Source organism: Neopelma chrysocephalum, unplaced genomic scaffold (assembly GCF_003984885.1).
Source record: "Neopelma chrysocephalum unplaced genomic scaffold, ASM398488v2 Primary Assembly neopelma1_147, whole genome shotgun sequence".
Taxonomy (NCBI): domain Eukaryota; kingdom Metazoa; phylum Chordata; class Aves; order Passeriformes; family Pipridae; genus Neopelma; species Neopelma chrysocephalum.
Window position 1 is genome coordinate 5061985 of NW_020897809.1, and position 27044 is coordinate 5089028.

At 38.7% G+C, this 27044-nt stretch overlaps 1 protein-coding gene across 4 annotated transcripts in view; it reads right to left on the reverse strand.

The window, feature by feature from the left end:
• The window catches only part of ARHGEF3 (Rho guanine nucleotide exchange factor 3), a 113917-nt gene that overhangs the window by 21939 nt on the left and 64934 nt on the right, over window positions 1-27044 (reverse strand). Inside the window, exon 1 of one of the 4 annotated variants that reach the window (XM_027700761.1) lies at window positions 4838-5033. The exons of the other annotated variants lie outside the window; for them this stretch is intronic. Coding sequence (XP_027556562.1) covers window positions 4838-4933 — 96 coding nt within the window. The 5' untranslated portion in view covers window positions 4934-5033. Of the gene's footprint in view, window positions 1-4837; window positions 5034-27044 lie in introns of those variants that run through there. 4 annotated transcript variants of the gene reach the window in all.

Below are 27044 nucleotides of genomic sequence, written 5' to 3' on the forward strand. Positions count from 1 at the left end.
CTGACTCTCCCACCTCTTATCAGCAACTTCAACAACAGTCTCCATGTCAGAGAACTGCTGCTGAATCTGACAAACAAGGGAAAATATTTCCCCGAGGAGTCATTACACTTGTGTCTGCAGCACTACTGTGACCATATTGTGTTGATTTTTCTGGTTGTATTTAAAATCAAACTCAAAAAAAAAGAAATTTACAGAGGTTTTTAAGGCAATGCAGAAGATCAGTGCTGTGCGAAAACCAGTACAGGAACTTGGTGTTTTAGAATATTAGAATTTATCCCTTCAAAGGATTTACCTTCAAAGGCCGACTAGCCTTGTCTCAACACACATACAAAACAGCTGAAATCAGCAATGCCTCTTAAAAACATCCTCCTTTACTGGAGTTCAGTGCTGAGACAACTATTTACAGCAGTAATTCCGGATTTGGGGTTTCTAACTTGCTTCACATTTTATAAAAAATATGCTGGGTTGGGGTTTTTTTTCCTTTTTTTGATATGAATCAAGACAAACAGATACCCAGAGCATTCATTCTGTGTTATGGAAGCATTCATTAGGACAAAATGTTTTAAATAAGTCCCAAAAGCGTTAACAGTGTAATAAATGGAAGACATTATAAATTGAAGCAGTACAGTAACCTTTGTTTTAAAACCTAATTCACGAGCAGTGCCAGCAAACGCAAACAGAACCACTCTGTTTCAGACTTCATGTAACTGGCTATATTTCCATATGCCTATACTTTAAATGTTATTAGTTTTTAGTCAACTTTATAAGGGTAAGTCAACATTTGTCATGGCAGGAAGCCCAACAATATTATTTTTATTAGTCTGCTACTAGTTAAATTGGCCTCAGATTAAACAGTTCTAATAAATGCCCCCAAAACTCAGTTTAATAAAAAAAAAAAAACCACATTCAAGCTTTGTTCCACAGGATGTTATCAGTATTTAACCTTCAGCAGGATAAAAAAACCAAACCAAACAAAAAAGGTTAAAATAGAAAAAACAACCTATGTTACAACAGAGTCTTTAACACAGCAAACACTTAACCTAAAAATAAATTAAGCCAGGCATCTCAAGGCTTTTGTACCTTCAGAGCCAAGCAAGTCTAAAACCTTCTGAATTGATTTTGGCACTAAAAAGACACCTTTTTTATACTTGAAACAGCAGAGAATTTGCCTTTGCTTCATAGTATCTCAGAAGTATTCTGATTGGGAAATTCTAGAACATTGACTCTTCTAGAACTGAGGCCTATGGTCAAGAAAAACAAAGCGTTGCACAAAGGTAACTCTAATCATATGCACAGGTCCATCCTAGAACCTGGGAGAGGCATCCCACCAGTAAAACTGCCAGCATCTCAAGGAGAATTTATCAAGCGATTTAAGTAAATTGATACATAAAGGTAACTTGATCATCCAATAAATTGTGAGTGTCAGTGATTCCACTTTCCTTAAAATCCATAAGGTTCCATCCACCACCCAAGTTCCCTGACAGGAGCAGGAGGAGGTTTGTTATTCCTCCTCTGTCAGTCTCCACAAAACCACCAAGCAAATAAAGCAAAATCCAGGGACACTTTATTTTAATCACAGCACATCAAAGAAGAGAACCTGAAAATGATAGTTGGGGTACAATGAAAAGCCACTTAGGGAAGTGGTGAAGTATTCCTGGTCAAAGACAACAGCTGAAGTCTGCAGCATGTTATTCCTTCATGTGCTCATCAAGGACTGACTCCTCCCGCACACGGGCTGCCCTCATTAGTCACCACCGATTTTATTTGCCATGTGCAGGACAGAGCCACTGCAGTGTCAGTAGCATAAGAACAAGATGCATGCAGCTATCTTGACTGATCACTCATTTGCAATACTCAGAAATCAATATATCTATCAGAAGTTAGGAAATGAAGGCCAATTAACAGAAAAACCTCACACTGAGGTGAATTAACAAAAGCAACAGAAACCCTGAAAAACTCAGACAACTAATGTAGGGTTGATTAAATTCTGCATTTCCCCTCATTAGAAGCTGCTTGTACAGGCAATCTAAGAAAGACTTTTTCCATTCTGGAACAAACTGGATATTAACCTGGACTGCCAATTAACCCACAGACATCATATGGCGAGTAACTGAATGAAAAAATAAAGACAAGCTGTTTGTTTCACACCGGCATTAAGCAGAACAGATCAGCAATTCCAAGTGCAGGGGTTTGACACGTTTCCAGTTACACTGCACATGAACTTACCTGAAATACATCAAAACTACAACTTGCTAATATTTCATTACAGTGAAATACCTACATTTATGAAGATCAAAGAAAATTCATGACTTGGAGTTTATCTCATAATCTTTTGGCCCCTCTCATCTGGCTCCATGCCTGGTTCTCCTGTTAATGATGTGCCATGGCCTAGAGGCCCGTGGGTTCCCCTTCACATCAGCCTCCCCTCACTCCCCATGTCGAATCAAACCCCATCCTGAGCAGCAGACTTCACATTGAGGCCTTTAAACCTCAATCTGTGACTGTGAATGCTCTCTCTCATCTGCTGCCCATCCACCAGCTGAGGGTTTGCTTTAGAAAGGGTGATAAAGGAGTTGCTTTAACCAGTGAAACAGCAAATGGTGTTTATTAGCAGGAAAGGTGTGGGGCTTCTTAGAATTTAGAGCAAGCAAATTTCAAGTTTCATTAACTGTCTCTATTTCTGAATTATGGAAAAGCTGGAAGAGCCCAACAGCTCTGTACTATTTACACCTAGAACTGTACTACAGGATTTTGTGTAGAACATACAATGATGTATGTGCACAATTATTGTGTTTGCTGTATTAACTGAGGTACTGCAGTGTTTGTTGCCCTTAAACTGCACTTAGAACTATAATAAATTAATTGTACTTTGACTGGAACATTAGCATTTTATCAGAATCCAGATTTTTAGTGTTCACATATGTTTCGGAAATTTCATTTGTCATTGTTTTGTGACTGTGCTACTTCTACAGAGTTTATGCCAAGGGAGCTGGTGTGGCTTAAAGAAAGAACTGAAGTAGAAAACCTCAGTTCTCTTTTTTGCCACCAACCTGTTCCTCAAAACATCTACACAGCAGAAAATATGTTCTACTCCAAAAATATCAACAGTTACACACTGTAGGGTTATTAAATAAATCGACCAACTTCACATGTTAATAATTAGGATGAAACCCGATTTTCAAAGGCAGAAATCCCTAACCCGCACACAGCAAGCGTTCTCGTGTAGTAACAGGGAACTGTGGTAGAAGGCGCCCAACAGCTTTAATGGCCCTGTAAATACGAAAGGCTGGAAGAACAGTTTAATGTTAGAGCTTAAGAAACGTGGATTTTTCTCCCGCATATTGACAGATTTCAAAGAAACAGGTCCTTATAATGCCTTTTCCAGTTAGTAGCTTTTATTTCTGCTTCCTTAACCAAATTTTTGGAGTGGTGGGTGGTCCTACCCTCCTAAAACAAATAGAATGTTTAAAAGTTTATTTTTCAGAATGCTGGAAGTCCATCCTACTGTCGGAAAACAGCCTGAAAGCACAGGGTGCATTTTCTTACTCGTATAAAACACAAGCTGTTTGCACAATGTAATGTTGATTGATCACATCTGTTATTCAACACTTCCTCATGTTCTCAGCTTTCAGAGTCTTTGAAATTTGACTATAATCAAGCTGCTTTTCCAACAGTAACAGAGCAACACTCTAGCTCTTCAGATTTTATAATTCCACTCATTTACAAAAAAAACCCTTCCTGCAGTAAAGGCTAAAAACATGTTTCTTTTGTATTATGATTAGTAAAATGAGTACCCTTAAGAGAGACATTTGGTACTTAATTGCTTGTGTTTTCCGTAGATTCACCCGTACACACACACCGGGTGTTACTTTTCAAAAACACACGGTTGAACAAAATTCCACTTTGCTTAACTACAATAATTAAATCTCTCTATGTAAAGGTACACTGAAAAACAAGAGTGCAGCATCATCTTCTTAGTTCTTAGCTTAAGCATCACGATTAAATATAAGGTCACTGGGCTTATGTTACTTTTACCTTAGATCTATTCAACTGCTGGAGGAAATGAATCTTTGATGGAGATGTATTAAATGCACCCAATTTAGTACGCTGTCTTCAAGTTACTCAGCAAACAAGACTAATAAAGAAGCTATATATTTAAGTGATAAAATCTTCCAGACAAATGTTATCCTTCCTCAAGAGCACTCAGAATCCTTAAGGTCACCGTCTACCCAAACACAAAGCAACATTAAGCTAAGGTATCCAATGTTTAAGCCTTTCACAAACATTTGCTCCTGAAACATTTCAGCATTTCTGAGAATTTTGCAAATGAGTATGTGATTTGGGTTAATGAATAAGATTTTTAATGTCACTTAAAAAGTTTTCATGATTTTTAAGAAACAGAGTAGTCAACCTGCTGGTATGGCAGAGTTTTCAGCTAATTGTACATTGGATTAGTTTCCTGTTTACTGCTGATGAGGAAAAGACAGTTAATGCTTTAAGACACCATTTTTCAGGTTCCCTCCCAGTTCCTGCACAAGCTTAATTTTTAAGTAATGGTTAGTCCAGGAATAAAATAAAAATAAATCACCTATGTAAAACAAGTATTTCTCAATTAGCTGCTTTAAAGACTAATTTTAATTTCTTTAAGTGATAGGTGACAAAAACCTAAATTCCGTTTCTTGCCTTATTCCAAAAAGAAATTCAATACCTAGAGAAGGCAGTAAAAGATGCCTGACCGAATCTACACATCGCAGCCCGTTCTCAAAGCACATTACTTTTCCCCGGAGCGACATAAAGAAAAATAAAGTTGCAACTGTGTAACCAGTAGATCAAGTACCTCGGTCTCTTTAGCTGGGCTGGGCACAGTCTGCACTTCCAAGGCGCAATTCGCCCTCTTGACGGACAGGTAGAAAGGATAATCCTTGGCCACCATGGTGGCGGCGGGAGGGGCGGTCTCGGCGCTCACCGCCGGCTCTGTGCGAGCACAGGGGGTGCAGCCGCGGCCGCGCCGGCCCTGCCCGGCCCCCGGCAGCGCTGTGGCTCCGCGGTGCCCCAGCCCGAGGCTCGGGGCGCATCACCCGCTCCGGCTCCGGGGCGCGACTGCGGCAGCGCCGGCACCGGCACCGGGGGCGGAGCGGGGGCCGGGCCGAGGGCCGGACTGGGGCGGGGCGGGGCGGGGGAGCCCCCGCACTCCCGGGGGTGGCCGCGGAGCTGCTGCGGCGGAACGGGCACCTCTGCCCGGCAGCACTGACAGCGGGCACACCCACGGACAGGTTGGTGTGACCTCCCTGCCCGCTGCGGAACTGCCCGGCTCTTCGGGCGGCCGAGGGTCCGACAGGAGCGCAGGACTGACTGGCAGCGGTCCCAAAGGGCGCAGCGCTCCCAAATGAGCGGTCCTGTCTCAAATACAGACTGGACTGCAGTGGCTCTGCTCCTGCTGATCAGAGAGGGAATCTGCATCGTGTGGTGGAGCCACAATATCGCTGCTTTCATCCTCCCTCCCACACCCCTCGCCTTTTTTTCCCCTTATTATTATTTTTTCCCTTTTTTTCCCTTATTATTATTTTTCCCTTTTTTTCATTCACCCATATTGTTGTTTATTTCCTGTTTGGCAAGCTGGAGTTTGTTTCTTGTGTTTTTTAAGTTCCACACTTTTGTTGCCATTGTTCGACCAAAGAGCTCCCTTGCTCGCACCCCTCATTGTAACGAGCTGAGAAAGTGAAAAAACACCTTTGCCTCAAGTGTCTCGTAGGGCACTTCAGTGTCTGTGCAGCCAGGCAAATTCTGTTTGATGGCTACCTTAGAACAAAGGTAGTGAAAATTTCCTGAAAAGAGAGAGGAAGCGTTAAGGGCCCTGTCGGCAACACAGGATCAATCTGACAGACTCTATATGGAAGACAAGGAAAAGGAAACTGAGTAGGAAGCTGGATGGGGGAGGAGGGAAGGATATTTTCAGCCAAAGGGAAACAGCACAACCAAGAATAACTTCACAGAGCTTGAAAAAATAAACTGGTTTTAAAGGCAGATCCTATGATGGATGTGGTTTTACAAGCATCTATTTTCCTACAGGCTGTTAATCAGATAATAATGACTTTAGAATAAGATTAGTCAAATGGCAAACAGTCCTCATTTGGACACCGTCCTTTCACTTCAATATCCCAAGCACATGATAGCTCTCAGGCTTACCCCTGTTATGTCTTTTCAGGAGCACCTGCAGTACAGCCAGGGATGCTATCCTGCTGCCTGCTACACCCTGCTATTCTGTGGTAGTCAGCCTATAAAATAAAAACCCCACTAGTTTCCCAACCCCACAGTTCCAGCAACATCACTGGAACAAAGTTATCAGTACTTCTAGATGTTCAGTGATTCTAGAAGAAAACATGACATTTGAACATTTGGAGAGTTCTGTGCAGTACCACACTCCTCATCCCCATCACAGTAGGATGGGACAAGGTTCACTGACACTGAAAGTGTTGACAAGAGGCACTGAACAGCTTTCATGTAGAAATAGTTAGACAAGACATATCAGAAAAGAGTGAGGTTAGCGCAGGGTTTCAAAACCTACAAACCACGAGTGACAGAGGAAGGAAATAGGGAATGATTTTTCACTGTATTCAACAAGAGGAGTAAAATGGTTCGTCAGATTAAACCAGATGGTGGCAGATTCAGAGCAAAGGAAAGTGAATTAATTCTTCACATTATGTACAATTTTTGTGTTATACACAGTAGAAGTACGTGTCACAAGATGCTGCCACTAAGGTTCTCAAACACAAGTTCTTGACTACTAGGACAGTATTTCGGGAAACATCATGACAGGCTATTTCTGTTTTGGACTCTCCTCTAAGCAGCTCCTGCTGGCCACCACTGGAGATCTGATGTTAGGTTAGATCAATTCTTGCAGCAGCCCCTTCCTTTCCATATTTCAAAAAAATATGAAAAGAATGTAGCATTTTATTTGGAGACTACTTGTCTTACCTGAGGATTTCTGAAAGTATGAACAGTTACTTCAGTGACATAAAGATACATTCATTTCTGCAAGTCTTCTTCAGTGTGCTGTTCAGATGACACACCTCTGAGCACAACCTGATCATGTTGGACAGTCTCTCCTCCCATTTCAAGCACATCAAAACACCACTACACACAGGTTGCATAAAATGGTCAGGAACCTCCCCGAGAATGCTGCAGCTGCTGTATAACCATTTAAGACCAAGAAGCCTTGATTTCAAATACCATCTGTGTATGTTTGTTTAGGAAGGTGTATGCTAACACCATTTCAAAAATCAGCTTCACTTAAATCATTTAGACAAAATGTCTTCAGGGCTTGTCCTCAAAGCAATCTAATCCTGTAACATGCTTCATGGCATAAACAGCACTTCACTCAGGACAAGAGTGTACTGGTTTGGACATTGAAATAATGAACTTTGGTTTATACGCATTAAAAAAAACCAAACAAAACAAAACAAAAACATGCCAAGAGACAGATTTTGTCATTTCTCCATTAATCAGGCCAGTGCACTTCAGCTTGACTAAGCGTTCTTGAGAAACAAGAGAAAAATTAGTCCTAAAAGGAATATGATTCTTAATAGGCAGGATTTCTATGTCAGTAAGTTTCAGAGCATCTTGCCCCTCTAAGATAGACTTCAATGACATCTAAACCAGGATTCATTAGACTCTGTGGATGTTTGTTCATTTCATCACAGAGTATAAATACAATTTTAGAACTGAAATTTGGACCCAGAGTCCAAATCATCTGATGGAATAACAAATGGTACAATTTCAAACAATTCTCTCTTTCAGAGAACTGAATTTGTCTGTAAAATGCTATGTGTATTTATAAACAATGAATTATGATTACAGTTTAGCCATGGTATTGAGTCCCTTCTGTACTGCATATCAAACACAACACTTGGAGTCCATTCTGAAAGATCTTATAGACTCAATACTGCTTTACATTTACATTTCATTTCTACTTTAATTTAGTATAGTCAATAGTCCCTGCATTGTGCATGTGCACACACACCCAGCAGAGCCAAATGGCACTTCATAAACTTGTGCCTGAAGGACTCCCTAGAGAACTCCAGTTATACAGTTGGAGAAACAAAGGTTTCAGTGATTCCACTAAGGAATCTCTTAAGTGTGCAGCCAGCCAGTCCAACTCTTGCCAAAAATTTTAGTTAGACTACAAGTCTACACTAACGCTATAAAGATTAGATCTGAATTGTAAGCTACTTTCAAGAAATAAACTAGTATTTAAGATAAGACAGTGCTAGTGACTGGATTGCAGAGCAGGCCAGTGCATCAGTTTTGCCATTTCTGGAACAGTTTTTTTGTGGGTTTAGTTTGGGGGGGGGGGAATGTTCATCTACACAGGCCAACAGCAGCATTTAGTCAGACATTTACTTATCTGTCAGGGAGAAGTAAGCAAATTATTTGGTAACTCTGGAAAGCCTTGCTCATCAAAGGTACCACCACTGACCTGGTTCAGCACTGAAGTTCCCTGACAGAGCTGGTCTGTGGTCATGGTGTTCACACCAATGCCTTCAGTTCATTTCCTCCCAAACTCAAAACCTAACACGGAAGGAACTCTTGCAAAAGCATCTGCACAGCAAAGCCCTTTGAGATACTCAGGCTCGAACCTTTAAAACATCTTCATATGTGCCTACAATTCTTCATCTTATGCTAATCTTTGAGATTCGTATAGCTTTGATCAGAGTAAATTTAAAATTAAAATGCAAAATACAATGGCAAAAGAATAAAAAACAACTAAAAAAACCTTGTTTCCTTTTAAAGAATAGTTAAGAAGCCATTACACTAAGCAAAAGGAACTGAAATTTTAATCTAAACATTAAAATCAGGAAAAGTCCAATGGAGTGAAGAATCTTCAGCAATCAAAGTCAAGGGCTTTAAGGAGTTCAGTGGAACAGAAAATTATCAATTAAAGTTGAACTCTGCCTAAAGAAGAAAACTCACAAATAGATGCTTTTAGGATTTGAGTTGGTGTTTTTATAGTTTTGTAAAGTTTTGTTTTAATATGATCTTTGCCAACAGTTTTGAACTGCCTTGAGCAGAAATGCAGAATCTGTGATTGAACAGAACCGAAATATTTTGAGATGTCTACATCCAGATCTTGACTACCTTCTTGTTCCTGATATGCTACTGTGACTGCTTTCCCTTTTAAAAGTCAAAATCTGTTTTGCCAAGCTGTTAAAAAAATAAAAACTGATAAATACAATAAATATTTTTGTAAAATATTGGTACACCAAGATGTAAGAGACTCCAAATGTTTGTCTACTTGCCTTTGCTTTTCCTCCCTCACCCAATATCAAACAAACCTTGGCTTCTTGTGGTCTGTGTTTGACACTGATGCCTAAGAAGCAGCCAAGCCTTAGTTGGAACAATTCAGTCTAATTATTTATTTTCTTAATTACAACTAGCAAAGCCAAAAGAAAAGCACTAACTATATTTCTCCTGTAATTCATATTTATGGGAGCTTTTCCTTTTGATCTGTCCATTCTGACGACTTAGAAAGAGACACTTCTGCATATAGATACTTTCTTGGTGAAATATATGCCTATATGACAAGTTTCCAGCAACAAGACAAGAATTTAAGGAAAGGTGTCATGCTTCAAAAACCCCAAACAAACCAACCAAACTCACTGTGCTATCACTATAGTCTTCAGATATGTTATATTCCCAGATGATTTTAAGAAAATTACATTAAGAACAATAAAGAGTCCATTGCTCTGTTTTCAGAACAGATGAATTGCTGTAAGGATATCAAGTTATCCAGTAGTCTGTGAGCCATCCCAAGTGGAGTAGCTCTGCTGTCTAGCTAAGTTATTCCAGGTTTATGGAGGGAGTAAAAGATTTAATGCAAAGTGTGCTGCAGAGGACCAGAATCTCCTATCCAATTTTGCCTAAGTGCACCAAGAGTACTTGGCATATGAAGTTTCTGAAAATTTTAAGCACAATAAAAGCCTTAAGTAGAAATATTGCATACACATTTCAAGGGGGAAAAAAACTCCTCAATAGTTTGCACTTTATGGAGTATTTTTCATATATATGCAGCCATTCTCTCATTTAAACTGAAAGAAGATTAGACATTTGGAAGAAATTCTTTACTGAGAGGATGGTGAAGCACTGGCACAGGTTGTCCAGAGAAGCTGTGGCTGCCCCATCCCTGGAAGTGTTCAGTGCCAGGCTGGAGGGGGCTTGGAGCAACCTCGTCTCGTGGCAGGTGTCCCTGCCCGTGGCAGAGCTGCCATTTAAAGCTGCCTCGGATTGCTATATAAAAATTGTTCTGGTGACTGGTTTGCTGGCTGGCCTAGAGAAACTGGGAAGGATTCCCACTTCTCCACCTCTCTCCCACACCCAACAGTGCTCACCAATTATCAACAGGGTGGTCCCTGCTGAGGGAATGCACAGGGTGGGGTGAGGTTGGCTGAAATGACCCTCCAGCAGTCACACTTAGAAGAAGTTGGTTGAGGTTTTCCGAGTCCACAGCCCTGGGGAGAGCAGAAAAGAGGGGATGGAAAGGATTGTACTGATTTATCAATGTGGATTTTAAACAGCTGCCCAAATTCTGTAGAGGGTGAAATGATCACCCAAAGTGATCTTTCCTGAACTTTTCATTGAAAGGTAGAATGCCACTGAAAGGGAGAAGCAATTACTGGAACCACTTGTATGATGTTTAAATGAGATTAAATGTAATTAAAATAATTTTGTTTAAGTTACAGGCAGCGTGGGAGCAGGAGTTTCTCTCCAGAACACTCCTGCTGACTGGAAAATTAAGTAACAAATTTCTTTATGAGAAATCATTGTCCCTAATGCAAAATGTTTACCAAGACATCACGGTAGTGGTCTATTTTTTGTTTTGATTAAATCTTATTATAATAACATTTATATTACATAAGCAACTCCACAATATTTATCTCAGAGTGGATAGTATTTTATAATTTTTTTCCTGTACGCTTAGATATAAGCAAGAAGAAAATTCTATTAATTCAAAAGTAACAGGAATTTCCGCTGGCTCTGTAACTGGTCTCACACATCATAGAGGCCAAATGACACTTATTTTGCTCTTTCAACCATCCCTTCCAACTGCAACATGTAAAGAAAAGTTTGGGGTTAATATGGTTTATTAGACCAAATTATATAACTGGGGAAGAAAAAAAATCAAAAAAAATCAAACCAAACCAAATAAACACAAATAAGCAAACAAAACCCCTAAAACAACCAGAACAAACAAACAACAAAAGAAGAGCTTTCGGGTAACACAGGTCCTTCTTCAGGTAAGAAATAAAACCAGCAAAAAAAAAAAAAAAAGACTTAGGCCTTTTGAGTTTTCTTTCCCTAACCATCTCTTTACGCAGTTGTACAAACTTCAAACCTTGTTATACATTTGTGTTCAGTTTGACCCAGTTTACTACATTTATCTGTTTGCATGATTCTCCCCAGTCCTGAGAAATTTTCCAAGTTAATCACATTCTGCCCTTCATTCATATTCTACTTTGGGAAGTGCTGTACTCAAGATACAAATAAAGTCTCCAAGTGCTAAGAAAGAATAGGAATTTACAGTATGGCTGATGTGAATTGACAGTTTGCCACTTGTAAAAGTATGAACCTCATTTCCCTCTCTTCACAAATTTCTCCTCTTCCCTCTTTTCCTGCTCTTTCACTGGCACTGTACCCTCTCTCTGTGTAGTCCTTCCCTTCCACCTTATGCCAACTCAAGTACTCATCACACAGATAAGTCAGCAGCCCAAAAACACAAAAGCACTTTCTTCTGCCAGGTTTCTTGTCTGCTCTTTTTGTGAACTGAACAAGTTACTGTGCCATGAGAAAGGCACCAGAACTCACTGAAAATAAATAGTGGAAAAGTACAGGGGTACAAATAAGGACAGGACGGGGAAAAGGCTGATTTTTCTCCTCCTAATAGCTCTAAACTGTTAGCTCAGCTAATTTCATGAAGTCATACTCAAAGAACACTGTCATCATTTCATTTTTTTGGATGAACGTTCTGGATCAGAAGCTTTATTTATTTGTTTTTAAAAACAAACCCACCTATTAAATTCCATAACAACTGTGCACTGTAACTCATTGTCTAGTCAGTTATTTTTGCCAATCTGAATGTCTTGCAATTAAGAGAACATCTGTGCTTCTTGAATAAATATTTAGAACACAAACCTTGAGACTGATTTCATGTTCTCCTGAGCATAGAATCATAGAATTGTTTAGTTTGGAAAAGACCTTCAAGATCATCACATCCAACCATTATCTCAGCACTGTCCACCACAACATAAGTCAATACATTAACTGCAAAAGGTATTAAAATAAAAAATCTGCAAATTAAGATCACATAAAATTAAATTTCTGTGCAACAGTTTAGAGATAATGTATCTTATTATGGAAAATTAAATAAGAAGCATGAAAATTACCATGGATGTACCCTTTTCTAGACCACAGCCAAGGAGATGCCATGAGTGTTTCTAGACTCCAAGTTAAGCAACTAAAAACTGTTTGACACAGGTGACAAGACATCCATGGGAAAGACTGATGAAAGTCAAGCAAAATAGTAAGACTATTAAGTGCTTTATGAACAAAAACAAGAGTATAATATCTCAACTACAGTAAAGCAACCTGAGATGCCTTCTTTCACGCTGCAATACTGACTGAGAACCCAGCACAGAACTCTCCACATTTGGTCCTGAATAGAGATTTTGGGATCACGCAATGCCTTACAATCCAAATAATCACAGTGATTATCCAAATTACAATATTCCACTGTCATGGTCCATTAATATCCTTAGAAATGCTGTTCAATCCCATATCCTATGACCCACTGAACAAAAACATCAGACAAAAATGAACACAAAAAAACTAAATCATCTTTCTGTTACCCACATCCTCCCACTAACAGAGGGGAGGAAAACCATGGTATAACTTCAAAAAGAAGTGTCCTTGCAAAAATTGGTAATGCATCAACAAATGATAGAACTGACCTACTCCCATTACAACTGTATTGCAGATGTATGACCTTAAAGATGATGTGGCATTAAGCAACAATGTGACTAATCCTTAAAAGACAGCTGAAATGGGATGTAACATCTTCAAACAGACAGCAACAATTTACAATTGGACAGAACTGCTTTGTTTCTATCCCTTTATCAAGAATTAGGGAATCGAAAAGCCATTGCCAGGAATATTTTGTTTAGGGTTACAAAAAGTTTTTATTTACAGTTACAAAATAACTATCTTCCCAAGTGTAAATATAATGATGTAAGCCCATATGGTACAAAAGTTACTATAACAAGTTTTAACTGACCTAAAAATATAAATAAGAAACTGTTTTCCTGAATACTTTCCTGATTTAAGAAAGCCAGCTATAATTTCTCAAGGCTGTCTCCTGGTCAAGTTGTTATCCACAAACTACTGTCTGGCACTGATGGAGTTTATCCTGCTTTTATGTGATCTCCATTATCAAATCTGCAACCACAACCCACCACAACTGTTCCATTTCCCAAGAACTATGAATTTTGGACAGGTCCCTAATGACCACAGTTAACTTAGTTCCCAAAATAGAAGGGAGAGTCAATAGTTCGGAAAGTAATTCCAACCATCACAGAGAAAATATTGGTTATTATTTTAAAAGCTAAGAAACAACTCAAAATTGCATCAGAACATATTTTCTGTGTCTATTAGTCTTGAAAACATAGCAATTGTCTGAACACAAAACCAAGATGTTTTAGCAAGCATTCTGATTTGATTAGATAATAGAGATTAGTCTTAAATTACATGGATATCAAATATTGTATCTTCAAATCTCTGCAAAAACATGAACTCTTAAGAGCCTAGTAAATAGTGAAGTGTTAACACAAGAGATTATAGAACAACATGAGGAGACTTAAATATCAACCCATAGCCATAAAATGATTTTGTTCTCAGGATGCATGTTAAACAAAGTATAGCTGGAGCAGGGTGGGATAGAAAAGCCATATACTTCTAATAGCAGGCATTGCTTTCAGAGCCCAGGATGATTAACAGCTGTCAAGTTTGTTCTGACCAACATGTAACTTATAGGAAGGATTCCTCTGAAAAAACGGGGCTGTAGAGGGGGAGAAAAAGCACATAGATTTTAAAAAAAAATCAAGTTAAGAATGAAGGCTGTTATTCTAGACCAGACAGGAACAGGAGTGAACAGGTTGAATGGCAGAATGATTCATGGGATAAATAATTTATCTATGCTTTCAAAGGCCTTTGTAGCTTCTGTTTGATGCAAAATAGAAGTCATTAGTGCAATGCAAAGAGCAGCATAGAACGATCAAAGGGATCACCCAGGAAAATGGCTTTTGCAATAACATTTGGCTGTATATATTGCAATAATCAAAATGCAAAAGTAGGTAAGATCCTGAAGGAGATTTTTAGTTTTGTAAACAGAAAAAAACTCCCATAAACTAATGATGACATGCAAATAACATACAAAATTAGACACAGGGTATATAAAAGTCCCTACTTCTCAGGTGAGTTTGATGCCATTCAAGAACACAGCAAAAGACTTTTAGAAAAGATGGCATGGTCAGATTCAGTGAATTCTTGTGTCTGAATTTTATGTGTGGCAATACATCACAAGCAGCAGTTGAAGCAGAGATGCAAATGATCTTGAATTAAAAAAAATTCCTCCCAAGGAATCTTATTTCACTCTTCAGCTCTCAAACCATGAGTGTGTGTATGAGTTCTAGGCAACTACAGGATAGAAGAGAACAAGATCACATTAACACTTCTTCTAACTAAATTAGCTATAAGTAATGTGCTTTCAAGCACTTTAACAAAGAACCATTTTCTGAAAGAAAAAGTAAAGAAACAGAAAACAAACTTGCAACCATCCAGAATTGCTAACTTTGGTTTTGGAAGCAAAAATATTCTGTCACCTATAAAAGCTGAAAGAGGAAAAGGGAAGTAAAAGGTGCAACAGGAGTAAAAAAACTCATGTTTTCCAGGCTGCAAGATACAGGGCCTTCATTTTGATTTCCAGTAATAATTATCAATTAGGAACATTTCAGTGTCCGTATACTTGTCTTATTCTGGATATGATAATTAAATAATGAAAAATATAAGCCAAGTGTGAAACAAGTGGGAGAAAAAGCAAACAGAAAGCAGGCACGTGAATATGTTGCAATAAAACAGAAGGAAAAATGTTAATCCTTATGTAGTACTTGAAGCACATTGTCTGGTACAGGTATTCTGTGTGCTGCCAGCTCTCCTTGAATTCACGACTCCATTCCTCCCTGAAACAAAACAGGACACGGGAAGAGAGCACAGACTGGATATTCAAGACGACCTAAGGGAGTTGCAATGATAATCCACAAAGACAAATGATAAGTCCTATGAAATGTCCAGCCATTGCACTGATGAATCAAAACTGGAAGGCTGAAAGGACAGCTTCATAAAAGCATAGCTGTACAATAAAGTTTGGAATGCACCTCATATCTGCGACAGAAACTCAGGTATGTTGTTACATACTGTCCTCTGGAATTTGGTGGGTTTGTTTTTGTACAAACATTTAGAGACTACCTGCTTCTGCTCATAATTGCTTCCTCTAGATCTGGTATTTTTATTAAAATAAAGGCTATCTATCCTCCCCAAATGATTGCAGTTTCACCACAAGAATCCATCTATTTGTTAGCTCAGGAAGTGCCATTTGTTTCAGTACGTGCTGTCTGACAGCAGATGTGCACTGAAACATGGCAGTGCAGGATGTATTAACCACAGCACGTGAATGAGCCAAACAGCTGAAATAAGAAGCTACAAAGACCTTTTTGAACATGAGCAACCTCCCTGATCTCAATGAAACTCAATCACCAGACTGATATTACTTGCACATACGGGAAAGATACAATAACCAGGCAATAGATCCTATGTAAGGCAGAGTCTTATGCCTTGCACTGCACTTGTTTTACACTTGTTTTACAATTGCTCCTACCCTACTAGCACTTTCATGTGTTCTGACTTATAAATTTAGATACCCACAGTGTATCTGCAATGGAATTATGACTGAGATATTATTTCCCCAAGATACAACAGCTCAGGGAGGGAAGGTTGGTTTGTTTGTAGTGTTCAGGTTTGGGGTTTTTTAATCATTGCCTGCCATCACATCTCAATATCTGCAACATTTGAGCTGCAAAAAACCTCTAAATTAATCAGCTTCTGACCCAACATTTCTGTCAGAACTGCAATATCCCCTCACCCTTTGTAAGGTGCAATGAAATCAAAAAATCCCATCAGCCCGTTTTTACTTTTCTATCCAGACTATGAAAAAGCAGTTGTGAGTGGAATATTGCCAATTTTCCAAAATAATATTAACAGAAATAAATCCAATTACCAAATTACATATTCCTTGTAAAAGGAACATATTCCTTGTAAAAAGAGAAAAGAGAAAGAGGGAAATCTTTAACCCTGATGAATCTGTCCTGATTCCATCTCTGGTGTTTAGAGATGAGCAGCTTTCATTAGGACTTCATACCCAACTCAGTAGGAAAATGTCACCAAACACCATGCTGAGAAATTACCTCAGAAATACTGAGTGCTTCTCATCCTCTGTCTAATCTTAGAGAAGCATACAGCACAAATCCAGTTTTGCCTTCTGACCACAACATACCCATGAAAAATTATCTCTGCACAAAGCACATTTTACTGGTAAGGGGGCTCAAGAGTTGGACATTCCTTGCAAAGAAAAATTACACAGATTTACATTGCTAATCCCCAAACTTTAGGGATTATGGACAACAATATTAAGCAAGTGCTGTGCTTACCAATAACTTCAGGCTTGTAATTAGGAATGTTTTCTAAATTTCGTGTGGCCACAAGAAGCATTAAGGTGATCTCAGAGACAGTGCTGTTTGCCATTCCATAGTCTCAGGACCACTGTTTTAGACCTCTTTAGTAACTAGTGACAGCAGTGTCTGTGAGGAGACCCACACTTGCAAAGTAACTGGACAGTTCACATAACACTAAAGAAAATAAGAATAAAATAACAAAATCAAATAACACTCAATATCCCCCATAGTATTCACCAATGAAAAAAATTGACAAGAACAGTAAAGAAACACTCCAAAGAGATAACAATTTGCTTACAGTTTTTAAGATTGTTATATGATCATTTTGTTAAATATTTTTCCATATGTGAATAAATTCCAATAGCTAAGACCACAGTTTCTTTTCTACTGTATTCAGTTCTTATAGGGTGAGGATTATGTCTTGTTTGTGAAACGGGGTGGAAGTTTTTAATGATCCTTTTCAGGAAGCATGCATCTGTTTTTCAAACCTGTTCCTTCCTAAACTTGCTAAAGTTGGCCCCGAAAATGTATCAGGAAATAACTGGGGGATGAGGGGGATGGGGGAAAAAACTTTAAAGACACCTTGTCTTAATTAAATCTCAAAGTGTTACTTCTTCCTGTTCCACTGAGTCACGCATGGCTTTAGCTGTCACACCTGATGGGGGGAGGGGAGGTGTCAACATAGAGAAAAGGTTCATATTTCAGCTGCCTCCTGTAATTGGCAGCCTGGAATTAATTAATGAAGTGGAACCAGCACGCACTTGAATGCAGCACACAATTAAGCATGGCAAGCAGTATCCAAAAACACTGCTGCTTTCTTTAATACCCTTTTATTGCTACAAAATGTGGAGAGGTAAAACAGTAAAGCCGAATTTGCCAACTAGCAAAGACATGCGGGTGCCTCCAGCAGTCACTGTTGCCATCTGGTCCCTCAGTCTCATGCCAAGCCATTACCTGGACAAACAGCTACAGTAAGAGGAGTTACCAGCTAATGAGCAACAGCCTTTGTCATTTTTAGTCTTTTCAGTCTTAGAATTATTTTAAATATTTTGTCTGAAGCCATATGATTCCTGTGGCTGTTACAAGCAGTCTCAGCTGGAACCTCTCAGTACACTGAATCAGCATTTCAACCACTAATTCAGCTGGAAAGCCAGGTCAGGAATGCATCAACTCTCTGGATTCATCGACTCACGACAGGAATGTCATTTCTGTAACCTTTCTTCTTGATCAGCTCTTAGCGCTCAGCACAAACCACCTTCCCATAGATGAGGCCAGATATTTATCTTCTGTATTTTAAAGAGCAATCTTTGGAGGAGTATAGACTAAAAAAATACCCAGCTATTTTTGGAGCATTTCCTTCCATTTTTTTTAATGTGAAGTAACAGCAGATCTTACAAGAAAATTTCTAGCATTGGGTTCTGCTTGAACTGCCCTGACAGAGTATTTGCAAAGCAGAAACTGATTCCTACACACATGATGTATATTAACAAATCAGCACAAATTACTGTTGTAAATTTACAGCTATATCACATAAATAGCTCCCAGAACCTAAGAGTGCCAGTGACTGCTGCTCACAGTGGAACTTGCACCTCTTTGCAGCTTCACAGAGTTGCTGTTGGTCAGTTTGGCTACAGATGCCGATTCAGTTCTGCTATATATAAGTGTCAATTCAAATAGTTATCAATAATAATTCTATTAAGGAGAAAGAAACCATAATTTTCAGGTGATGCCACTCCAAAATCACAAGTGCAAACGTGGCTGGCTCAAGCGGTTTCCATATCAGGAAATGACAGTAACCTGAGAACAATAAAGGGTTCCTTCATTAGCTGTGCTAATCCCCAAGGATAAGACCTACTTTTTCCATATAGCAGCTTCCACATGGAAGAGCTATAACACTCTAGCTTTTCTGCCAATCCTTTAACAGACAAAAGCTGTTAATGTTGCCATTAATGACTTGTTCCTACTTCCATTTCCTATTTCTTTACCCAACGGGAAATTTAAACTCACTTTTTTTGAGTTACTTTTAAGCAGTGGGAACTGATGCAAGGCAGAATAAAATTTATCATAGCTTCAAGCTTCGTTAGCAGTGTAGCTGTACCTACACATACACCACAGCAACTGTTTTATACAGATTTTATCAATCCTTCCTTTCTCACTTGCATAGAGGTTTGCATTTTGGAATGACCTCACACATCAGGTTAAAAGAAAAAAAACCCTAACTGCTTCTGAATGCACCAATTCTTTGCTTCTTAAACTAAGGTCACTCAGAGGAAACTAGAAGATGAAAGCTTTACCATCCATCCAGTACTTATATATTTAAAACTTTGTGATCTGTTTAATGTTAAGAACTGCTTTTTAAGATGTCCTACTCCATATCTCTCGTTTGTAGAGGGTTTTTTAGCACACTTAAAAACAGTGAACACCACAAAGAGGAAGTTATTTTTAAAGAGCACTAAGAAGTGACAAATGTGAGAAAATATATCCAGCAAGAGATGCATCATTGCTTAACTTAATAGGTGAATAATTATTAATATGTTGATATTATTTATGTTTTCTCGTAAATAAAGATGATTAAAAGACAGATTACAACAGTAAAAAAATCACAGTATAGCTATATTATTGCTACAAAAGAAATTCTTTTGGAAACAACATTTAATGGAAGGGAGCGTTCACTCTTCCTATCCCCAGACACAGGTAAAAAAAGTCTGCCAGCCAGGATGCCACAAGGAAAATTATTTTTCCTGAGGCAAACCATCTTACCTTCCTGAGGAGTGAAGTAAAAGCTGCCAGTTATGCATCTAATCCATGACCCAAGATAAAAAAAAAATCACTGAATTAAAAAACCAAGGTAGAGGAATGATGAATGACAATGGCAACAAACGGGGACCAAAGGTCTCTTTGACCAAATAGTGTATTTGGAACTCTTTCACAGCTACACATCCTACATCAAAAGACTGTCCCAACCACAGCAGGTCCTGAAACTCTTCAACCAGAGCAAGCTCAATTCCAATTACTTAATAAATACCAGAATAGTAGTTTCCATTTCAATAACATTTCCTCTCTTCCTTTACATTTGATGAATAAATTTTCCTAGTATCACTAAGGAAAAATAAGCTCATCAGCATTTTATAAGCAGTGAAAACAAGCCACAGAGTGGGTGATACATGAAGTTCATGAGAAATATGTGCCATAACCACAAATACTCTTGTAACTTCAGGCAGCTCCAAACTCAGCCTCCACATCACTCCTTTGGCCAGTTCCACACAGACATGGACAGCAAGCTCATTATCTATAAACTGTTAAAAATTTCATGTGTGCAGAAAAGGGCATAAAAAGCTGCTTATTCTGGCAAGAGGTTCTAGTTTAAAAACATAAATGTCTTCAAACATGAAAATACACGAGCTCCTTGAATGCAGAGCAGATTTCACACAGTGTGCAGGAAGTCACTGTGCTATTCTAAGAAGTGATGGTACAAAAGAAAAAAAAGTCACAAAAGAAGCACAACTCAAATGCTTCAGCTGTAAGAAAGATACACCAGAATATGAAACAACAAGCTTCCAGGAAATAACACAATGCATGCAATAAATGTCATAATGTAAACAACTTATTCTAATATAACAATGCTCTGACAACTCTTCCCTTTATGCCTCAAAGTTGACTCATTTGGCTTAATTAGGAAGCAACTATGGAGCTTTCATAAAAGAGGTAAAAAAAACTTCATCCAGCTACTCTGTACTACCTATAAATACTTTCAGAACTTTAATTAATTATTAATTAGTAAATAGTACAACAAACACTAATGCAGACTTTTAAAGAAGCTTCTGCTCTCATGAGAAATCCAGTCGCACAGTTTGTCCCTTGTGAAGTCTCATCCTGTTTACATCCCGTCATGTGCACATCACTGACCACCTTTAGATCCAACAACAGATATGTATTAGAGAAAAATATCTGATTTAGATGCTGACAAATCTGATACAAAGATATCTATAAGTAATAAATAAGAATATATGCCTATTAAAACTTGCAACTTGTCTTTGTTAATATTTTCACACAATCAGGGTTCCTATTATTATTAACAGGAAGGGTTAGGGGGTTCATAACCATTCCTGAAATCAGCATTTTCTGGAAGAAATTTCACTAACTTCACAGGAAGTAGAAATTTACTGCCAGCTTATCCCCCTCCAGCTAAGGGTTTGTATTTGTTTTGTTCATTGTTGGGCTTCTGGAAATGTGCAATTAGTTTCAGTTGCCTTCAAAGCTCTTCACAAATGTTCACAGAAGAGTAACAGCTATGAAAAGAACAGTAAACTTCTTTACCAAGGTTGTATATTTAAGCCTCAACTATCCTACATGTAATTCAAAACTACAATCAGGTCAATGAGATCTCTTGAAATATGGAGTACTCAAAAAAGGCCAAATAACACAAAGCAAGATTTTAACATTTCACTGAAGAACTAACTAATAACACAGAAAAGCAAAATCACAGAAATAGAACTTAGGGCTTAAACAGTTAAATTGTTATTCCAGTAGAGCTCTGGATACTCTGTAATTACCAGGACACCCACTTAGCCTACAGCACACCAGCAGGAACACCTTCTCGTTTTATGTAATATGAATTCTTAAAAGTTTTAATAATCATTTATCCATGTAATTGTAAAATTAAACCATTATAAATTGGAAATTTATTTCAGTAATATGCAGCTGGTACAGAATAAACTTAACATTCACAACACCACGATAATGCCTTATTCTACTTTTTCAAGTGGGTAGGTCACTTCTGCTGTGCTGTGCCACATCAGGTTCATACTAAAACCAACTTTGTTCTAAACAGAAGGATGACAAATTTACATTTCTTTACAAACATAACTCAGTATAGTAAGGTAATTTGGAAGGGAAAAATCTCAAATTATAACAGTTTTCAGAGGAAACACACAAAAAATCATAAAGTGTTTTTAATCAATATGCTAAAGAAAAACCAGACTAGTGGCCTATTGCCATCTTCTGAATTACATTTTTAGAAAATCAAATCAAAAGTCAATTACATTCTCACAGTGAGGTAAAAATCGAGTAGAACCATTCAGCACACAGCAACATTAAGTTATCTACAGTTGTTTGGAAATTAAATGCCTCAGCAGCTTTGACAGTTCTATGCAGATTTATGCATCCATCACTACCTAAGCACCTTTAGAAAAACCAGGCATACAATTCTAAGTAGTGCAGCTGAACTGCCAGCATTGCAGGAAGGAGAGCTTTAAACAGATTGCAGTTCAGCTTCCAATTCTATCAAGTGTTCACTAAAGAAGCCAGATTACTGAGATAAATCAAGAGAATCCCTCCTCCATGAAGGGATTAAGCTCTTAGGGGCAAACAAAACTCAAAGGGCAACCTCTAACACCAGTGCAAAGCAAATACATGCAGCTTAAATAATATATTCTATGTACAAAAATAGCAGATGAAAGTCTGAACATTTCTTAAGACAAAGTCAAAGCCTTCCAGTAGTGGTTTCCTTAAGAACAGTGGTAAAAATAGTCCAGTGCTCAAAATAAACTTGAAAATTCTCAGTCTAACCCTAAAATCTAGTTTTTGTAAGGTCCTGTAATGTCAGGTGCATTATAGGCCCATTGCCTGTAGGTCTAAAGTGACAAAATAGTCTTGCTCAGCCTCCTGTATGTTAGTGGGTATAGCTGAACCACCAAACTTACTGCTCTGCAAGTTTTAATTCTGTTTTTCTGCATTTTCATTCATCAGTAGAGCTGACACGCTAATATCCTGTTGAAAAACATGTTCACACACTTGTAAAAAATAACATATTAATTTTTTTCTTTCATAAAATGCTCTTAGAGCACTTCCAAACACATGCTGAACTTCTATTTGCTTTCCCCTCCTTGCTGCTTTTCCCACCATGGCATAGGGAACAAGGTAGTGAGTCAGCAGCTGTAAGCAGACACCCTTCAGATGTCCCGATTACAGAGCTACAGTGGTGATGGAATGGTAGAAATAATAATAAAAACACTTCCCTATGAGATAAGAGGACCTAAGAGCTACCAAATCAATTGAGAAATCCTTGATATGCAGAGATAATTTTCTAAGATTATCATGGCATTGTAAGATTAGCCCAGAGAAAACTAGTGACACTTTTATGTAAAATCATGTTACACTTCTCTGTGTAACACTTCACCTGCTTATGCCTTCCTGCACTGTTCTGCACGGAGTGGCCTTGGGACGTCCCCCTCCCAGCTGTAGCCATGGGCAATGGCAGAGCGGAACACTGCTCCGGGAATTTTGGCATTTTGGTCACACAGCAGCTTAGGAAAACAAACACGCATCATTACTTGCATTTTTCAGACAAGAATCTGATCAGGGCAGAAGTCTGATGGTTCACTGAAGGTTACACAGAAAACTTAAGGCTCAAGATGGAATAAATACAAGCCAAGTAGACCATGTCACTACAGATATCTGAGTGAAACTCCTTATCTTTTTTTTTTTAAACTACTTTCACTGGCTAGAATTAGAAAGTACCTACTAAAAGTTTTTAACAGGAAGCTTGTCTTTGTTTTTCTTGTTCCTAATTTCTTGCTCAAGAAGTTATTCAATTATAATTTTCCCGCAAAGATGTGGCTTGTTTTAAAAAATACAAAGTCTGGTATAAGAGGTTTCTTCAGAAGATATCTGTTATTTAATGAAAATCAGATCAACGTGCTGATAAAATTACTTTAACTTTGCATTTGCTGAAACAAATAGTAGCTCCTCTGGTCTACCTAAGCAAAAGGCATCACCTGCAATAACTGGTTATCAGTAGTTCTGGCTACAGTGAAAAGTGAAGTATAGAATCCCCTTCCCATACCTGTCCAGTGGATTTTATGGGCTTACACTGATCTGAATGCTCATGTATGGACTAAGGCAATGTCCTAAACTGGTCTGTGACTAGAAAAACCTTGCTACCAATAGACACAGACTGGATTGCCTGCAGAAACAGCAGAGGCTTCTAAAAAAACCTTGCAAAACTACCTGTAATGAATAACTTCATTATCATTTAATTCAACCACCAAGAGAGATGGATGGGACAATGCCCTCACAAGGCCTATCTTAATGCTCTGATGTACAGAGGCATCCTGGTGCCTCTACATACAAACTTAATTTCCTATTATGGCTGATCACTTCTAGAGGTATAGCCAAAATGTAGCTGGCATTGCAGAAATTTATGGACTTAAATATACAGCCATGCTAATTCAATGAAGTCCTGACTTGACTTCCACTGGAGATTTCAGTAAGCACTGGACTATGTCCAACCCTCCCAGCAGTTCTTATTTGAGGATGAATGGGCCATCCTTTCCCTCTTTAATGGAATAAATATAAGTAGACGGTTTCAACCAAAAGTTTAACATAACTTGGAAAACTCAACTCTCTGAGTCAAGGCCACACACAGCACACTGCTTCATGGAGCCTTCATTTTTCTTAGAAGTTATGTCTGCACAGTCTATATTATAGACTCAGTATAAAATACAGTTACCAATAATGATGTATAAAACTTCATTTTAGAAAATGTATTGGCTTATACAATATTCATCACTATAGGACTAATACCAGTTTTTATTTTGACCTCTAAATAAACCAAATTACAGTAACTCATTACTTGATTCAATTTAATTATGAAAATCTCCTCTGCAAATCTTCATCAAACCAATCACCACACACAGTGCTTAATGGATATCCAGCCTCATATCTGCCAATAACATCTGGCTCACTTCAGTTCACAAATGCTCCCAGTTTGCCATGCTGAAAATAAGCAAACGTCAAGTCTGCTTCTGTAACCTAAAAGTAACTTAAACTGCATTCAAACTTCAATTGCCATTTTCTGTTATGGTGGAGTTTCATAAAGAAAAACAGCATCAGCCAAGAAAATTACATTCAGTTCATGAAATTGCTACACAGCAATGTGATACAAACAGTAAATGGACAATACTGCCCTGCTAATCACCATCTGCCTATAAAGACTGTTCTAAGATTGAAAATATATTAAAGAATATTACTTTAAAAAATAATTTCTAATATTCCATGCACAAAACTACTGCAGTTTGAGACATGCTGGACTGCAGTTTATGCAGAGGTGGCCAAGAGGGCTTACAAGGACCTGCCACAAGCAGTCCAATATCCTGCTTCAGAGCTCAGTACAAGCTGCAAGGCCTCCCAGGGCCCTCAGTTACTAAGCCAGCAGCCAGGCTGAACTGAACCCAGCACGCAATGCCATCACTATCAAAACCAACTCTCTGAAATCCAACACAGACTTACATCTTTTTCTGACTGAATCAGAGACATTACCAGCATTATGCACAAATGTCATAAAAATAACAATACCTTCGTATTTCTTGAAGATAAAGTCCTCTTTTGGCTCATATATCTTTCACTCAGGTAATTTGCTGCTGTTTGGAGCAAAGCATAAAGAGTGAGTAGATCTTTTCAATGAAACATTTCTGATTTGGAGGCAAAACCTTAGTTCATTTTCTTCTCTTTTCACAGTCAAGGGAAGGAAAAATTGGCATCTAACCAAACCCCACCTAATCTAGGAACTGGAATAATCTGTTTCCAGATTTGTACCACAAGTCTCCCACAGCTCCCAAGAATTTGTAACAATTTAAGATTTGATCAACAACTAAACCCAAAGGCAAAAGGACAAGCGATAGCTTTGCAGTATCTGAAAAGCCTCTCAATTTCTGGAAGGGGTTTTATCATGTCTTTCTTGCTTCACAATTATGCACATTTCAGTTTTGGAACAGTAACACCAAGTATGCCTCATCAGAAAAAAAAAATAGAAGAAAAATCACTTTTTAGGAACCAACAAGTTTCCCACAAAATCATGCTTTACGTCCCCCTCAGAGACTGCGGAGTGCCAAAAATTGCACAAATAAAGAACCTCAAGGCAGAGGAAAGGGGTTATACAATAAATTTAATTTATCTGTTGGGTTTTTTTCACCCAGGCATTTCTATTTTACTTTTACTGCTTGTTATATCTTTATGCACATATCAGTCATCCTTAGCTCTGGAATTTGTGCTTCTGCTTTTTCCTCTCCATATCTTAAGACATGTTACATGTCTTACCAGTACAATAACTAGTTTAGTCCAACTCTGCCATTTTTAGTCAAGATCATAAATAGCAAGTGGATGTGCTTCCTTTTCCAGAGGAGATACATCCCTTAATAATGCATCTTCTAATCTTTAAAGATTTTACAAAATGCATGGAATTTAAAGTCTACAGCTCCTACTGCAGTGCAGTACACTTGAACAGGCTTATCTAACGTCAAGCACTTAAATAGTTCCTCTGACTTCCAGCAGTTATTTCAATGAGACTATTAAACCACTTCAAAGTCAGCCAAACCAAGAGGTTTACATAATTTGGTGAAGGAAACCCCTTAAGGTCTTCCCTTATACCATACGTGGTTTCAGTAGCTCTCCCCATGGCACATTGACCTCCTGTGGAGCAGGACCAGGCAAAGGTTCAACTGGATCAGTTCTGCCATTACTGGCTGTGCCAGCAGCACTGGAACCACAGACACAGCAGGACTGGGAAAGGAGTGGCTGGAGAGCAGCCCTGCACAAAGCAGCAGCAGCACAGCAGGAGCTGGCAGAGGAAGGCAAAACCATCCTGGGGTGCATCAAACAGCCTCTCACAGAGGTGGGAGGTGACTATCATCCACAGAGGTGATTATCCCGCTGTATCCAGCACTGGTGCAGCCTCACCTGGATACTGTGAGCAGTTCTAGGCCCCACAGTTTAAGAAGGATGTTCAGGTGCTTGAATGTGTCAAAAGCTGATGAAAGTGGTGGAAAGAATGTCCTGTGAGAAGCAGCTGAGGACTTTAGGCTTGTCTAGTTTGGAGAAGAGGAGGCTTAGAGGCAACCTCATTGCTCTCTACAGTTTCCTGAGAAGGAGAAGCAGGGAGGGAGGTGCTGATCTTTTTCTTTGAGGTTCAGGGATAGGATGCTTGGGAATAGCTCAAAGCTGTGCCAGGGGTGATTTAGACTGGACATTAAGAAGCATTTCTTTATGGAGAGGGCGGTCAAACACCAGAACAGGCTTCCTAGAGAGGTGGTCAATGCCCAACCCCGTCAAGAGGTGTTTGGACAATGCCTTTAACATGTGCTAACTTTTGGTCAGTCCTGAAGTGGTCAGGCAGTGGGACGAGATGGTCGTTGTGGTCCCTTCCAGCTGAAACAG